Source organism: Asparagus officinalis, chromosome 9 (genome assembly GCF_001876935.1).
Source record: "Asparagus officinalis chromosome 9, Aspof.V1, whole genome shotgun sequence".
In the NCBI taxonomy this organism is placed as follows: domain Eukaryota; kingdom Viridiplantae; phylum Streptophyta; class Magnoliopsida; order Asparagales; family Asparagaceae; genus Asparagus; species Asparagus officinalis.
Genome location: NC_033802.1, coordinates 2,873,654 through 2,889,844, shown reverse-complemented (window position 1 = coordinate 2,889,844; position 16,191 = coordinate 2,873,654). Strand labels below are relative to the sequence as shown.

The window sequence follows — 16,191 nt, the reverse complement described above, 5'->3', positions numbered from 1 at the left end:
ATGAGGAGGTTGGTGTCCAGGTAGAGGAGCTCTCGGACGAGGTCGTAATGGCCGTTGGCGGCGGCCCAATCAATGGGGGAAGCATACCACCATTGATCACCGGTGCTCTCCCAACGAAGAGGGAAGTAAGATTGGGACATCTGGGAGATCAACAGGTGATCCTGATCAAGGAATCAACTTTGGGGAGAACAAGGATGGGATCTTGGGAGTTGAACTGATTTGGGTATTCCTCAAACTAGCCAAAGTATGATTTTGTACTACTTTGGGTAGTCCTAATGGGAAAAAAAAACAATTTTTAAGAGTTCTCACGGATTTCTGTACTGCCCATTTGAGCTCAACTAGAGATTTTGGCAAGTACATGCACACTAATGAGAAAGACCCAGTACAGATTCAGTGAAAGTAAAGGTAATAAACAAACCTGAAGTGGGGATTTGGGAGATCAAGAACCTGCAAAGATTTGGTAAGATCCAGTAAAGATTCAGCCAAGGCAAAATGATTTTAAAAAAAAAACCAATCTTTAAGTGAAATTCTAGGAGGAGAAGAACCTGAGAGAAAACCCATCAGGGCTCAAGAGTGAAGAAGACGGTTGAGATGCAAGAACCCATTAAAAGGAGCTGCGGGCTCAGCGATCATGTTTTAGAGAAAGCAAAAAAGGGAAGAGCTGAAGAAGGGGGAAAAAGGAGGGAGACAGAGAACTGAATGGAGGTGTGCAGATAATGATGGGGACTTGAGAGGGAGTTGGAATTTTAAGAGGAATCTTTGTAGAGCTGATCTTGATGGAGATTTTAAGGAGTTGGGCACAATGAACAGAGATCCTTGAGTTTGAGTTTGAGTTGAGTTGAGAGATGCAAAGGTGGCTCACTTGATTTTTTTGGGAAGGGGAAAATGATTTTGAGGTGGGAGCTGTAAATTGACATTTTAAAGTCTAGTTTTTTTTTTAAATAATGCCTAAATTCTTTGATACTTATAATTGCGCATCATAGTACAAGTTTTGTATCCTATATAAAGCTTATATGTTTATAATCATAATCTACATATATAAATGTCAACAATAGGAAAATTTTAATTAGTTAGTTATTTAAGTGGAGGATAAATTTTTAAAAGCACCCACTTTTAATAATTAAATATCAAAAACAACCATTTGAAAAAAAAATAGCAAAACCGACCCTTTTCTGAAAAAAAGGGTCGGCTTTGCAGTTGTTGTGATTTAGCGAATTGTATAGGATTAATAGTCCCGTACACTTCATTTCTATTTTCCCCACGATAACAAAAATGAAGTGTACGGGGCTAGTAGTCCCGTACACTTCGCTAAATCACAATAACAACAAAACCGACCCTTTTCTGAAGAAAAGGATCGGTTTTGCTAAATTTTTTCCCCAAAGGATCGTTTTTGCTACTTAAATATTAAAAACGGGTGTTTTCAAAATTTTGTCCTTAAGTGGAACTAAGCAATTAGATTCTGAGTACATATGGTGCATGTATACACTGAATTAATGACTACCCAATTTCTCTTTTGACTAATTATCATTTTTGTATAATTAAAAAAAAAAGCTTCTGTATATCTCATCCTAAACCCAACATCTAGCCCAAAACCACCCTCTCTTTCTCTGCCCTTTTAGTACTACTATGAGCTAGCAATAAGTTAAAGCCAATGCGTTTATGAACTGATATTACAATGAATAACTTCTTTTTTTTAATATTGAATTGAGATACAAACAGATAAATGAAAACATAAGAACCGACATATCTAACAATAATAAAGACAATTTAAACTACCCAACAAATTAGTTGAACAACTTCCAAATGAGACCTATGAATGTCTCATCATTCCCTTGTCCATCTTTAATATTAAACCGTACAAATTTAATATATATTTTTTAAATCTTTAATAATCTTTAATAATATTAAACCGTCCAAAACTCTTAGGAGATAACGATGGAGACCACCGAGCTAAGGAAAGCCAATAACGGGGAGGAAAACAATGAAAGCAAGAAAGAAAATCTAGCATACATCAAACTTTATCTTCAATAATATTATATCCATTGAAATCAGCGTGAAATATATTAATGCATGTGACATACAAGTTGTATGATTATGAAACAAGGCCCATAAGCAAACAAGGGAGGTTAAGAATTAATAGAAAGATCGCTTCAAAAAAAAAAAAAAAGAACTAATAGAAAAATAATTAGGATTTTGCTTTGTTAGTTTAATGTGCTCATGAAGTCATTTTCAAGGGGCCAAGTAAGCTCTTATGGCTAATACGATTATGTTTTTGTAGATCTTTTTCCTAAGTTAATTTAAGGCTTTGACTACTTTGACCACAATTGAGGGGATTAAGGTTGCGTGCATCTGTCTTCGTTTAAGAAAATGAAAAATTAACTACTTGAACTATCATCTTTGACTTGAAATAGACAATATCTTTGACACGTGCAATGCGCATGTACAAAGATGGTATACGGTCACACGTGTTTGAGTAGAATAACTAGTATTAGTGGTTGTTTGGTACATTTCCGGAAAAAAAAAGAAAACAGAAAACTAGGCTGGAAAACATTTCTGGACATTTCAGAGGGTTTCTCTCATTTCTTTTTTTGGGTTTGTTTCACATTGAAATCATAGGTTAGAAAACATTATTTCTCATTTCTTGTGTCTGTTTGAACATCCAGAAATCAGAAAATCAAATGAGTTTTCCTATTAAATATTCAACGACAGGACATTAAATATTCCCCTTTAATTCAAGCCGTCTTTTTAATAGTGCTTTAAACATTTAAATATGTCCAGATGTGAAATTTCTTACTCATTTCAGCTACTTTTAGTCTGAAATGAGCTTTCTTGAAAATCTAATGTGGCAACCTATTTCACCCCACATTTCTTTAAATCACCCAGCGAACCAAACATAGAGAATGGAAATGTCTTGAAACCAAAATCATATGTAGCCTTCTTGTCAGATTCCAAACCCCCCCCCCCCCACCGCGCAAAAAACAGCCCCTTAAACAAAAATCTCTTTATAAAGTGGTTAATTCTAGAGAAGATTCACGGTATAAATGATGTTTTCCAGTAGAAAAGGGTTTATGATGTCCAAATCACATTGTAAATTAGGGTTGTTAATGTCACATCAGCTTTAGAAAGATTTGACTCCCCCCTACTTTCAATCCAGTAGGGGACTCCCCCAACCCACATGGAGCCACGTGTGATAATAGCCCACTCATGCGGGGGCAATAGTGTAAAGGTGGCTGCATTTATGCGTGTACCTTCTTCCTGTGTGGAAAATATTAAAAATAATAAATAATACAGATTTAAACATAAAGTTAGCAAAGACGGTGAAGGGGGAGGTTGTTGGGGAAACATGCCACGAGACCAATGTTCATAACTCATGCGGTTTACAGAATATGCACGTGCTCATTATCCCTTTTAGTACATCTAAAGGCTTATATAACCATCAACACATACCTAAGTTAATAACATTTTCATACGGTTGTGATCTCTCAAATGGTTTAGATCCGTTCCGCATGTGGTGGTTCAAAGAGATGTGAAGAGAGGAGGACCCACGAAAGCGTTATGTTTTGTACTGATCCAAGGGTTCTTATCGCCTTGAACGTCACTTGTCCGTTGATTCCGATTCTATTGATACTTTCTCCGTGTAAGAGAGGAGAATCTTTGGATCGGTGTATTCATCTTCAAATGCTGATTTACATATTCTCGTACGTCCTCTCCAACATCACGTATCAAGTGATTTCGATTCAATGGATTTCTCCGTATAAGAGAGGGGAATCCTCGTATCAGTACGCCTATCCTCAATCATTCATGTTCTGTATTGATTCAAGGATTCTCGTTCTTTCAAATCAACACAAAATAAAAAAAAACAATGAAGTTATAAAAGAAATTTTCATCTCTTACACGAGGTTCATCTCTACACAATACTGATTTTTTATTTTGACCGAGGTCAGGCTGCGAGCGAGCTTAATCATGCCCTTTTTATGTACTCCGCCTAAACCCCTCATTTCACTTCACTTGCTGTGGGGTCTATGAGAGTATTGATTGACCACCTAATCACGGTTTTGAGAAAGCAAAAGTTAAAAAAAAAAAGGAAAGATATATAAAAGGGGGGGTTTTGTGAAATTAAGTAATTAACCCTACATAGAATCAAGGGGGGGTTTGGGAAATTAACCCTACATAGAAAGCAACTTTACGGTCACCCAATGATATTGCCTATCAATAATAAGGTTGCTAAGCGTGCTGATTTGCGTTGATTGAAGAACCAACAAAGATGGAAGGATTTTGGGTACGATATATAATAACTTTGAAGAAATTTTCAAAACCGACCCAAATCATGTTTTTATTTTCAAAACTGACCCACTTTTTTTTTATTTATCAAAATCGACTCATTTTTTGTCACGTCAGCTTAATCTCATTTCCTAATTAGTAGGGATTGCCAACTCCGACTATTTAAGACAGCAAAAACCGGGTTTAAGGCTTCTAATTTGGATTTAACAATCTCCTAAACTGTCGGGGTTGGCAACCCCGACTGTTTAAGAATGGGATTAAGCTGACGTGGCAAAAAGCGGGTCGATTTTGATAAATAAAAAACTTTTGGATCGGTTTTAAAAATAAAAACATAGTTTGGATCGGTTTTAAAATTTTCTTCTAATAACTTTCCCAATAAGCCCCCACACTAAAAAAGATAGATATCACATCCGCATATAGAGAGAGAGGGAGATTGATTAAGAAACGCATTGTTACAAGACACGGTGCCCTGAAAAAGAAACGCACATCGCGTGTTCGCGCCCTGAGAAGAAAAAGGGAGGGAGAGATGATGGAATCAGTTTTAGACATATCGACGCGGCACAGCACGCGTTGACGTCGAACGCTTTTGGGGTCTGCCACGATGAAATGATCCCGAGTCCATTCCTTTTCCTTCTCTTTCACCAGCATTGCCCTTTTCATTCTCTGTCGCGCGCAAATTATGCGCGATTTATCTCCCTCTCTCTCAATCACAGAGGCCCGGTGCTCCCCAGTGAAAATGCTGAGATCGAAATCATACAGCAACACGAAGAGAGAAGCGTGTAAGTGTTGGCACTCGATCTAGTTAGGGTTGTAAGGGTTGACGACGCTTACGCTTCTTAAACAAACTATTTTATTAGCACTTACGACTTAAAAATATAATAACTTATCATCATAAGAGAAATAACATCATTCCAGACTCAGGGACTGTAAATACTATCAAAATAATTTCATGCGCTAAGACGCATCATGGTTGAAAGGTAAGAGATGGGAGTAGAAAGAAAGCGATACTTTAATTTTGACCAAATTATCTTGCAGGAAACGTGAAGAGTTCAGTTCCAAATATCTTGCAGAAAAAGAAAAGAAAAGATTGGGCCGAACTCACGCCCAACAAAACTAATGTTAAAAGCCCTTTATAAAAGGAGGGAATTCAATGCAAAGAAATTATTCCGAACAAATAACCAGAACCACCAACTAAGTGCAAGAAGAAACCGGCAGACTCAGATCATCAGCAACCAACGGCGGCAAGAGAAAACCCCTATTTGGCGGTGCTCATGTGGCGGATGAGGTCAACAACACGGGTGCTGCAAAAGAGAAAAAGCAAATTAAGCCCAAATCAGAAACCCAATTTTTCCGACTATTTTGAGATATTAAGCTAATGTGCAAGTTTAGAAAAGAGCAATCACCTGTATCCCCACTCGTTGTCATACCAAGAGACGAGCTTAACGAAGTTGTCGTTCAAAGCAATTCCAGCCTTGGCGTCGAAAATGCTTGACCTGTTATTAAACACAAAAACACCAATTAATTATGTTCATAGATGACAAGGAACGTAGCTCTTTGAAAATTATGAAAGCATACCTGTTGTCACCCTGGAAGTCTGTGGAGACGAGGTCCTCCTCAACATAGCCCAAGATTCCTTTTAGGTTTCCCTCGGACTCTGCCCTGAAACACAAAACAAAACAAAAATCGTCGCAACATTTCTCTATTCTAGGTTTCTATAAGAATTATCGAACATTAACCTCATCTGTTCTTATATATTTGATGCGACAGTGATCTATTCTTATGCTTATAGCAATATTACTTACTTGATTGCAGCCTTGATATCATCATAAGTGGCTTTCTTCTCAAGCCTGACAGTAAGGTCCACAACAGAGACATCAATGGTAGGCACACGGAAAGCCATTCCAGTCAATTTGCCGTTCAAAGCTGGGAGCACCTTTCCAACAGCCTACAGTATGCATAATATAGGGTGAAGAATTAGTTAATCCATAGATAAAATGATATAAATATGCCTCAAATTATATGTAGTCTTATTTGGCCATAGCAGGAGGCGCAACAGACTAGGTAGCATCCTCCAAAACATAAATGAAATCAATGAGAGCAGCTCATCTGTCAAGGATAGCGTGCAAGAAAATGGATTCTCTAACTACACACCTTGAAAATGATTTGAAGTAGAAATTAATCACTATAACAGAAGTCGCTCTAGCAGTATAACAGAGAAAATTTTCCGATCACATTAGCCAAGGCTTTAATAAACTCAAGGTGAAACAGGGAACACACGTGAACAACTGAATCAAAATGTCTTATCCTACTTCAGAAAAAAACTAGTGCCATACTTTTCCATTTGTCTGGAGATACTAAACAGTATGCTTACCTTAAATAACAAACTTCAACAGTGACCAAATTCATTAACAGGGAATAAAGTGAATATTCAAGTAAGTACCTTAGCAGCTCCTGTGCTGCTAGGGATGATGTTAAAGCTTGCAGCTCTTCCACCCCTCCAGTCCTTGCTAGATGGTCCATCAACAGTCTTCTGGGTGGCTGAAACAATAGAAAGCTCAAATCAAATTACTGACCACGACAATATTACACGATACAGTAAATTTGAATGTTTGGTTCTCGAAAAGATTAAGTACCAGTCATTGCATGGACGGTGGTCATCAAGCCCTCAATAATGCCAAACTTATCATTAATGACCTGTCATGATCACATCCAAGAGAAAACATTATTACCCAAGGAATACAAATTGTTGAACTCCACAAAAAGTACTGGAAAATGTATTACCTTGGCAAGAGGAGCTAGACAGTTGGTTGTGCAGCTAGCGTTGGAGACAATGTTAAGGTCTGGTGTGTATGACTTATGGTTCACTCCCATCACAAACATTGGTGCATCTTTGCTTGGTGCAGAGATGACAACTTTCTTGGCACCACCCTAAAAACATTACGATGCAATCCAGTGTTAATAAAATAAACTCACCAGCAATATACATCATTATATTGTACAACAAGTCCAACTGGGTAAGAAACAATCTGAGGAAACAGAAAAGAGTCTTAAGTAGAAACTATCAGAATAGGTTGACAAATGTGTGAACTATGTGATGGGAAAAAATTCAGACTGCTTAAAATAAAAGCAAAAAGGGTTGCCTTAATAACTAAGATTCAAGGATTGGCAAAAAATTTGAAGTCAGGAGATTGTTCAAAATTATAATATTCTGTTTTACCAAATTACCATAATGAAAGAAGCTCCAACTTTCAACACTGACACTATTATTAATTTCAAATGAGCCCTGTGGCAAAATCAAATTCCTAACTATAAGAGAAAATACCTTCAAATGAGCAGCAGCCTTGTCCTTGTCAGTGAAGACACCAGTTGACTCCACAACAAAATCTGCACCAGCCTTGCCCCATGGGATCTCCTCCGGGTTCCTTTAAAACCCAGTAACAATTAGGTCAACAAAAAACAATACATAACAAAGAAATAAAGAAACACTATTGAGAATGATATGAAAGACAACACTAAGAAAAGGATGCCAACCTGCAACCAAATACAGCAACTTGCTTCTCATATGAAAGACAACACTAAGAAAAGGATGCCAACCTGCAACCAAATACAGCAACTTGCTTCTCACCAAAGAGAAGGGTGTTAGAGTCCTTGATAGGATGCCAACCTGCAACCAAATACAGCAACTTGCTTCTCACCAAAGAGAAGGGTGTTAGAGTCCTTGACCTTGATGTCGTGGTGCTTCCATTGCCCATGGACACTGTCATACTTAAACATGTAGGTCTGCAGAAAACCATTAACACCATTAATAAAACAATCCATACGCAAAGCCTTGTTTAATTGAATGAGATATTTGTTTATCCAAATATTATTGTCATGATCAGTTTTTTTTTCTCCCTTGAAATACAGACTGATCAATATTCAATATAATGAGCATTGCAATAGAACAACTGCAAGAGAAGACCCTGACCTATTTCACAGTCTTAGTAAGCAGAAAAGCATCTTCCATAAAAAATTAAAAACTGACTACACTAGAACTCATATTAGGTCCTTATGGCATTAGCCAAGACTGCTAATCTGGAGCAAGCCAGTAATGCATAATATCAGGTTCAAGTTGTGCAGGTTGGTTAAGCAGTTACATTTTCACAATCCACGTTGTGCTCCATAAAGTGAGCAAGTTGTGGAATGAGACTTGAAATTAAACTAAAATATATGACAGATTGATGCTTATTTGTTGACATGGAAACGTATGGATGAGTTTATCAAAATCAATGAAATTTAAATTGAACAAAAGGTAATGATGGAAAAGGTGGTTAAACTAAATTCAAAAGATTGGTAGTTTAAATTACAAGTCCATATTATCAGACAAGGGGCAACAACAATAAAAGGGCCCTTTCTGAGAGGCCATCATGTAAATTGTAGATATCTGAAGCCAATAAATACGGGCATCTAAAAAGTAAATGATGTTGGATCATCTGAAAGGGCCCTATTAGTTGACACATGGAAACGTATGGATGAGTTTATCAAAATCAATGAAATTTAAATTGAACAAAAAATAATGAGTGGAAAAAGTGGTTAAACTAAATCCAAAAGATTGGTAGTTTAAATTATAAGTCCATATTATCAGACAAGGGACAACAACAATAAAAGAGCCCTTTCAGAGAGGCCATTATGTAAATTGTAGATATCAGAGGCTAATAAATATGGGCATCTAAAAAAAGAAAAGTAAATGATGTTGGATCATCTGCAAGAAAACTATATTGTTAAGCAATTACAATGCAGAAAACTATTATAACATAAGAACAAGTGCTCCCACGCCACCATAACTATTCAACATTTCAAATTACCAAAAAATAATTGAACCAAACCATCACCTTTGTTAGCAACTAAAATTGTATTTCAGAAAATTTGTTTACTGATATATCTAAAGTTTCATAAAGTGGAAATCCTACCATAATAATAAATATTGGAAACAACTATAATAGATTTAAGCAAAACTTCTATAGATAATGGAAATCCTACCATAATAATAAATATTGGAAACAACTATAATAGATTTAAGCAAAACTTCTATAGATAATGGGGAAAACCTCTCGCAGAACATTACTGGAAACAACTATAATAGATTTAAGCAAAACTTCTATAGATAATGGGGAAAACCTCTCGCAGAACATTAGTGAATAGTTAAGTCCACCAACAGAATTCTATGATATGCAACGAGACATTGATATACATGCTAGTATAGTTATCTAAACAAAAAAAAATCATACATTTGTACACCATATTACTTATACATCAAATGGAGTCAGACGCACGTTTTCCGGATAACTAAAAAGTTCATTATCCACAAGTCCAAAGTTTAAAAAAATGAATGATTTTTTTAGCTTGTAGATCTTTGACAATTGTAGATCAAAGTGAATAGAGTGAAATGAAAAATTTCTTCATGTATTATACAAAATAGAGTGAAATACATTCATGAAAAAATGAATGTATTTACTTGCAAAGCAACATTCTAACGCAGGTGATTTATACAATGCATTTTAGCTGGACTCATAAATCATCAGTATACTAAAAAACAAATAACCATCCAGTAACAAAATGATGCTATAATATTCTGAGAATATCATCACTAAAATCGAGATCAAGCGACAGATCTAGCGCAAATCTCAATCTAGATCCCAAAGATCAGTCAATACCATCACCATCCAGTAACAAAATGATGCTATAACATTCTGAGAAAATCATCACTAAATTCGAGATCAAGCAGATCTAGCGCAAATCTCACTCTAGATCCCAAAGATCAGCCAACACCACAAACAGGTCACTATCCAATAACGAAATAAAAACGACAAATCTAAGAAACAGTCATTAACACCACCAACAAGCAAGTAACTAAAATTTTCAAATCTCGATCCGGATCCAAGATCCAAATGATCATCAGCACAATGCGGATCTAAAGATCTGATCGAAATCGAAAAAAGGAAACCGCCGACAGATCTAGAAGTTATACCATGTAATCGGTGGTGATGAAGGGATCGTTGACGGCGACGAGCTCGACATCCTCGCTCTGAAGGATCACCCTCGCCACCAATCGCCCGATCCTTCCAAAACCTAGGGGAAAAAATCGACAAAATTCGTCAAAAATGAACAGATCGAACCCTAGACTAACACGTCGCGATCGAGAAGCTCACCGTTGATTCCGACCTTGATCTTTCCACCTGCTGAGAGAAAAGAAAAGAAATGAAAAGGTTAAAAGATCTGAAGACGCGAGAGGGAGGAGGAGGAAGAAGAGAATGAAATTACGGATTTACCCATTGAGATCTCTGTGATGTTGATGGGAGAAATTTTCTGGAGGTTTTTTTTTGGGTGTGATAGAGAAATGAAGGGGGTTTAGGTTGGCTCATAAAGAGGTGGGTTTGATACGCTCACGCTCGCTTGGCGCTGGGTGTACGCCATTCGACTTATTCTTTTCCTCCAAGAAATGTTTTTTTTTATTTGTGTTTTTAGGAAAAATTGCTTCAAGGCCCCAAAATCCAAAAAGACATGTGACCCAGCCCCTCATACTTTTGGTTATGTGCTGCAGCCCCAAAATTTTGAAATTTTTTTGCCCAAACCCCTCTATCATGACTCCAGCTCATGTTTTCCTAAAAAACCCAATTTTACCCCTCCCAAAATCATTGTCATCTTCCCCCCAAAATCACACTTCTTCCTCCTCTTCCTTCCCCATCTCCTTCCTCCCTCCTCTGTCTCCTTCCTCCGCCGCTTCGACTCCCCCCCAGTCCTACAAGCGCTTCGTCAAGTCCTTCCGCCTCCTCGACGGTGACTCCTCCTCCCTCGTCGCCGACTGCCTCCGCGAGGTCCGCCTCATCTCCAGCATCCCCGTCGTCAGCAGCACCAAGCGCCTCGAAATCTTCGATGACAAGAAGAAGGTCATGAGTTTTAGGATCGTGAGAGGCGAACACAGACTGAGCAACTACAGGTCATGAGTTCTAGATTCAAGGCAACCCTTTCTTCCAAATTTCAGTCATCAATATGTACTGCAAATGTGGGTGCTTGATCAATGCCCACAAAGCGTGTGATGAAATGCTTGTTAAAGATGTGGTCAACACGGCTGCGCTTATAACTGGTTACTCACAGAATGATCATCTTAAAGAGGCATTGGAGTTGCTTCCTAAAATGCTCGTACTTGGATTGAAAACTAACGAGTTTACTTTTGCGAGCCTTTTGAAGGCCACTGGTTCTGCTGCAAGTGTTGGAATTGGGGGAACAATTTCATGCTTTAAGTGTTAAATATTCTTGCAACTTGAATGTGTTTGTTGGGGGTTCATTGTTGGATATGTATGCACGTTTTGGGAAGATGGATGAGCCTTGTTTTGTGTTTGATCGGTTGGATTCCAAGAACGAAATCCCATGGAATGCTCTAATTGCTAGATATGCAAGAAAAGAAGAAGGCGAGAAGGCTCTTAAAATGTCAACTATTTTACGGTGCTTGTTAACTATATTCAGGTTCATGTTAACTATTTAAGGGTGCTTATTAACTATATTCAGGTTCATATTAACTATTTTAAGGTGCTTGTTAACTATATTCAGGTTCATGTTAACTATTTAAGGGTGCTTATTAACTATATTCAGGTTCATATTAACTATTTTAAGGTGCTTGTTAACTATATTCAGGTTCATGTTAACTATTTTACAGTGCTTGTTAACTATATTCAGGTTCATGTTAACTATTTTAAGGTGCTTGTTAACTATATTCAGGTTCATGTTAAATATTTTATGGTGCTTGTTATAACTATATTCAGGTTCATGTTAACTACTTTACGGTGCTTGTTAACTATATTCAGGTTCATGCTAACTATTTTAAGGTGCTTGTTAACTATATTCATGTTCATGTTAATTATTTAAGGTGCTTGTTAACTATATTCAGGTTTATGTTAACTATTTTACGGTGCTTGTTAACTATATTCAGGTTCATGTTAACTATTTTACGGTGCTTGTTAACTATATTCAGGTTCATGTTAACTACTTTACGGTGCTTGTTAACTATATTCAGGTTCATGCTAACTATTTTAAGGTGCTTGTTAACTATATTCAGGTTCATGTTAATTATTTAAGGTGCTTGTTAACTATATTCAGGTTCATGTTAACTATTTTACGGTGCTTGTTAACTATATTCAGGTTCATGCCAATGGGAGAGGAGACTTCAAACTGACATCTAAATGGCAAAGCAAGCTCTTTGTGATGCTTTATCCGTTGAAAGGAAGCCTGAAGCTTTAACATGTTATCTGTGTAACTTAACAAGCTACCAAGAAAAGTTAACATGTTACATGTGTAACTTAACAATCTACCTGTGAAAGTTAACATGTTATCTGTGTAACTTAACAAGCTACCAATAAAAATTAACATGTTACATGTGTAACTTAACAATCTACCTGTGAAAGTTAACATGTTATCTGTGTAACTTAACAAGCTATCAAAAAAGTTAACATGTTACCTGTGTAACTTAACAATCTAACAGAGTAACTTAACAAGCTAACAAAAGTATTTCAATAGTTAATGACTTATATAAGTATTTAAATAGTTAATAGGACAAATTTGTGCATCAATTTTATATCACATTTTCATTATAGTTCACATCCCTACAAAAGTATTTCAGTTCATATACACAGTTACTACATACATACAAAAATATTTAGCTATTACATCTACGTTTAAGGCAAGATGAAAGCCAAATAACATTGTGCCTACTAAGGCACCAGATTAAGGAAAAGGCCCAGATGGAATTACATTAGTGTAATAATTCATAACTTCACAATACACTGATACTCATTTTCATCTTGATGCAACTAATCTGAAGTCTGGGGAGGATGTGGATTGTGACAAGAGGATCTCTCTGTTGGGCCACATTGTGCAATTCCAGGTGGATGCCATAACCTAAAACAAGACAAAAAAACCCAAAACAATCAATCTTTTCCCATCTTTTTAATATTTATTTATTTATTGAATTTAACTGGAAAATCAATGAGAAATACCTTGAAGGCAATGCAGTCATGGGTTTTGTTGGATAACAGGACATAACACGAGATCTCCTTCTCTAACTCAACTAATTAAACAAAAAAAAAACATGAAATTAGACGAAGAACTGAACCCGACAAGATGAGGGTGGCCGATGTGGCGGTGGTGGCGGAGTTGAGGAGGCTGTGGAGGATGACCCGAAATGTTGAGGAGGGGCACGACGAGTGCTGGAGCGGCGACGGCGGCGGCTGCGGCGTTGAGGGAGGTGATAACACCTTATGAGGCGGCGCTGGAGTTTGAGAGAGAGGGAGTGGAGTTGGACGAGACGAAGAAGAGCGGAGCAAGAGGAGGAAGAAGGAGAAGATCTGGAGAAGAAGAAGATCTAGAAAAGAAGAAGAGGGGTAGTTTGGGGATTTATTTTCTTGGAAATTGTAATAAGGACTGGATCACATAGAATTTTCATTTTTGGGGCTGCAGCACATAACCAAAAGTATGAGGGGCTGGGTCATATGACTTTTTAGATTTTGGGGCCTTGAAGCAATTTTTCCGTGTTTTTATATAAGGAATTTATGTATTTATGGTTTTCCTTACGCAAGAGATTGTTCACACTTTTACCAGATATCTTTTTCGTGAAATTTATATTTTATGATGACATTAGTTAAGATGTCAGCAAAGGTTAGTTCTTACACATTGATTTTCTATTAAAAGTGTCATTCCGCCACTATTTAGTTTGAAAACCAGCTTATTGTGACTGATTTTTTCCAAGATAAAAACAATTAAGGTTCTAGTTTTAAATAAAACTTAAATTTTGAAATATAAAATTATGTATTATATTTGGTTTTTGTCACTTATTATATTAAAGGCTGATATCAAGTTTATAGGGTCGCCTATCTCGACTTAGCTGATTAAATTCATTTTTTTTGTTCTGAAAATAATTAGAAATAGAAGTAAAGTATTAATATCGAGATATTTACGACTGAACTCACATTAGTAAGAGGGCTTACCACTTACTGACATTAGCTCGAACCCAACTTATAAATTATATGAAATGGAGAGAAAAATTTGAAATAGGAACCAAAATGCAAAAACAATTATTGACAGGGTCCAACAAACAAAATCTCTTACAACGCCTATTCCTCAAGAAAATGGGTGCGCTGCTTATCAATTTTTGGCGTTGGCGGGGCCTGGGGGGCGTGATGGCCGAGATTTTCCCAGCTGTGGGCGGATTTCCCGACAAAAGAAGGGGCAGTTTCTTGGTTCCACGTGGCAATAAATCATTGGAATCATAGGTTGCCGTTTCCCGTTTGACTAGGCTAAAAAAGAGAACGGTTCTTCAGGTCCAGCGCACCGCAGCTGCTCGCAGGTAAAACCAACGGCCCACGTGACCTTCGAGGTACCGGCACGCACGAGCCTGCGGGCCCCTTTGACGTGGCAACGTTAAATTGAGAAGTGTTTGAGGCAATTGGGCTGGGCCCAGGTAAAGTACAGAGGCAACCCGAAAAGATGATGAAGCTATATAGTGTTGGATTGGTTTTGTTACAGGCAATGCAAACTTCTCTAGGATCTAACTCAAAAACAAACAAATAAATACTTCTATAGAACCGAACACAACTTCGTTAGGGTTGGGGGACCGTGTTCTTGGGACTTGGGGGGCCCTTAGCTCACCAAGCAAAGGGTCGACTCGTGCCTATAACAATAATTCCCGAAGCCCAATTATTAAGCATTGCAACACTCGTGCTATCACGCTTGAAGACGTTAGGCTTGCCTTCGGGTCTCTCCTCGCAAAACCCACACGTGACTAGTCACATGATTCTTTTTTTTTTTTTTTTTTTTTGTGGGGGGGGGGGGGCTTCATTACTTTGCGCATTCTTTCTTGTAGGATGGGATTCTTCAGCCTGAGCTTTAAGTCTATAGCTATGTAGAAAGCGCGGGCATCTGATTCCTAATTTTTTCATTTAAGCACTATAGATGTGGATGCGTTCACGGCTCGCAAAAAGCACCATACTGATGACGTAGTCAACACGATAAAGGACTTCATTACCACATCTAATTAGTCTAGTTTTTATTTTGTTTTAACATTTTATTAGGGGGATTCCATATTTATCTTTTCATTGATATATTTCTTATTTCCCGCGACTTCCGATCACCAAACTCGGGCTCTAACGCAAGAATGAGGTGGGGGGGGGCGGGGGGTTGGTTTGATACTGTATATACCAAGTCTTCAGATCACTAAAGTGAGTGTAGCGCTTTCGTCCACACCAACCCATGCACGCCCGGGCTCACGGCCTTTGGCGGAGTGCAAGGCGTGTGCCTCGGGGCATGAAATTGGTAGAGCAGTTTCAGGCAGGAATGTTAGGGCTAGAGTGCTATACGGGGCAAAGTGCTATACCGGATTGGAATGCGATGAGAGCCACATCTAGAGCCCGTAGGACTAGGAGCATCTTAAGTTCATATCGCCTTTGACAATGACACTGAGAATGTGCTAATTGTCATGTCGTTGATTGACTGACGGACGTCCGTCTTTGTAATGTGGGATGGTTCGAACACCCCCACTGTATATTACCGCATAGACTAGTGTGAAGAATGTAGTCGTTTTAAAGTGGAAGAAAAACCTTAATGCCGCAATACTAACTAGTGTAGTATCTTAAGTATTCTTGGTAGTGACTTTAGTCAATTAAATTCTCTTGGTGCCTCTCACGGCTTGCAGCGGTCAACGGGCCCGTGGGCCCGGGACGTGACAAATGGTATCAGAGGTTGCCAGCAAAGTGTAGAGCTTAAGTGTATAACGGGCTAAGTGCTATATCATCATGATACGGTGGGGAGCCACCTCTAGCGCCCGTTAGGAACCACTCTAGAGTCCACATTGCCTGAGAGTGCACATGGACTAGTGTGAAGAAA

At 37.9% G+C, this 16,191-nt stretch overlaps 2 protein-coding genes across 7 annotated transcripts in view; both read right to left on the bottom strand.

The window, feature by feature from the left end:
* Positions 1-883, bottom strand: part of LOC109823849 — a 3,974-nt gene extending 3,091 nt beyond the window's left edge. The window contains exons 1-3 of one of the 5 annotated variants that reach the window (XM_020390261.1): positions 546-883; positions 419-447; positions 1-272 (exon numbers count right to left, since the gene is read on the bottom strand). The exon at positions 1-272 is cut by the window's left edge and continues 592 nt beyond it. In XM_020390261.1, the coding sequence (XP_020245850.1) occupies positions 1-140 (140 nt within the window). In that variant the 5' untranslated portion in view covers positions 141-272; positions 419-447; positions 546-883. The other 4 variants (XM_020390262.1, XM_020390259.1, XM_020390263.1 and 1 more) reach the window with 4 other exon arrangements.
* On the bottom strand, positions 5,273-10,666 carry LOC109823751 (glyceraldehyde-3-phosphate dehydrogenase 3, cytosolic-like). Of its 2 annotated transcripts, none has more exons than XM_020390119.1 (12): positions 10,590-10,666; positions 10,470-10,499; positions 10,289-10,389; positions 7,946-8,061; positions 7,604-7,703; positions 7,063-7,209; positions 6,915-6,975; positions 6,722-6,819; positions 6,084-6,226; positions 5,857-5,940; positions 5,685-5,774; positions 5,273-5,582 (listed from the first exon to the last, which is right to left on the bottom strand). In XM_020390119.1, exons 1-12 carry the CDS (start codon positions 10,591-10,593, stop codon positions 5,537-5,539), a joined length of 1,020 nt encoding a protein of 339 aa, XP_020245708.1. In that variant the 5' UTR covers positions 10,594-10,666; the 3' UTR covers positions 5,273-5,536. The 2 variants fall into 2 exon arrangements, with proteins under 2 accessions (XP_020245708.1, XP_020245709.1); XM_020390120.1 differs by having other exon boundaries at positions 5,287-5,582; positions 10,470-10,496; positions 10,590-10,652.

Excerpts from the sequence above, each read along its gene's own strand:
- LOC109823751 (XM_020390119.1), bottom strand. Across the intron at positions 7,704-7,945 it reads GTTGCTGTATTTGGTTGCAG|GAACCCGGAGGAGATCCCAT; the intron begins GTTGGCATCCTA and ends TGGGTTTTAAAG. Across the intron at positions 5,941-6,083 it reads GATATCAAGGCTGCAATCAA|GGCAGAGTCCGAGGGAAACC; the intron begins GTAAGTAATATT and ends TTTGTGTTTCAG.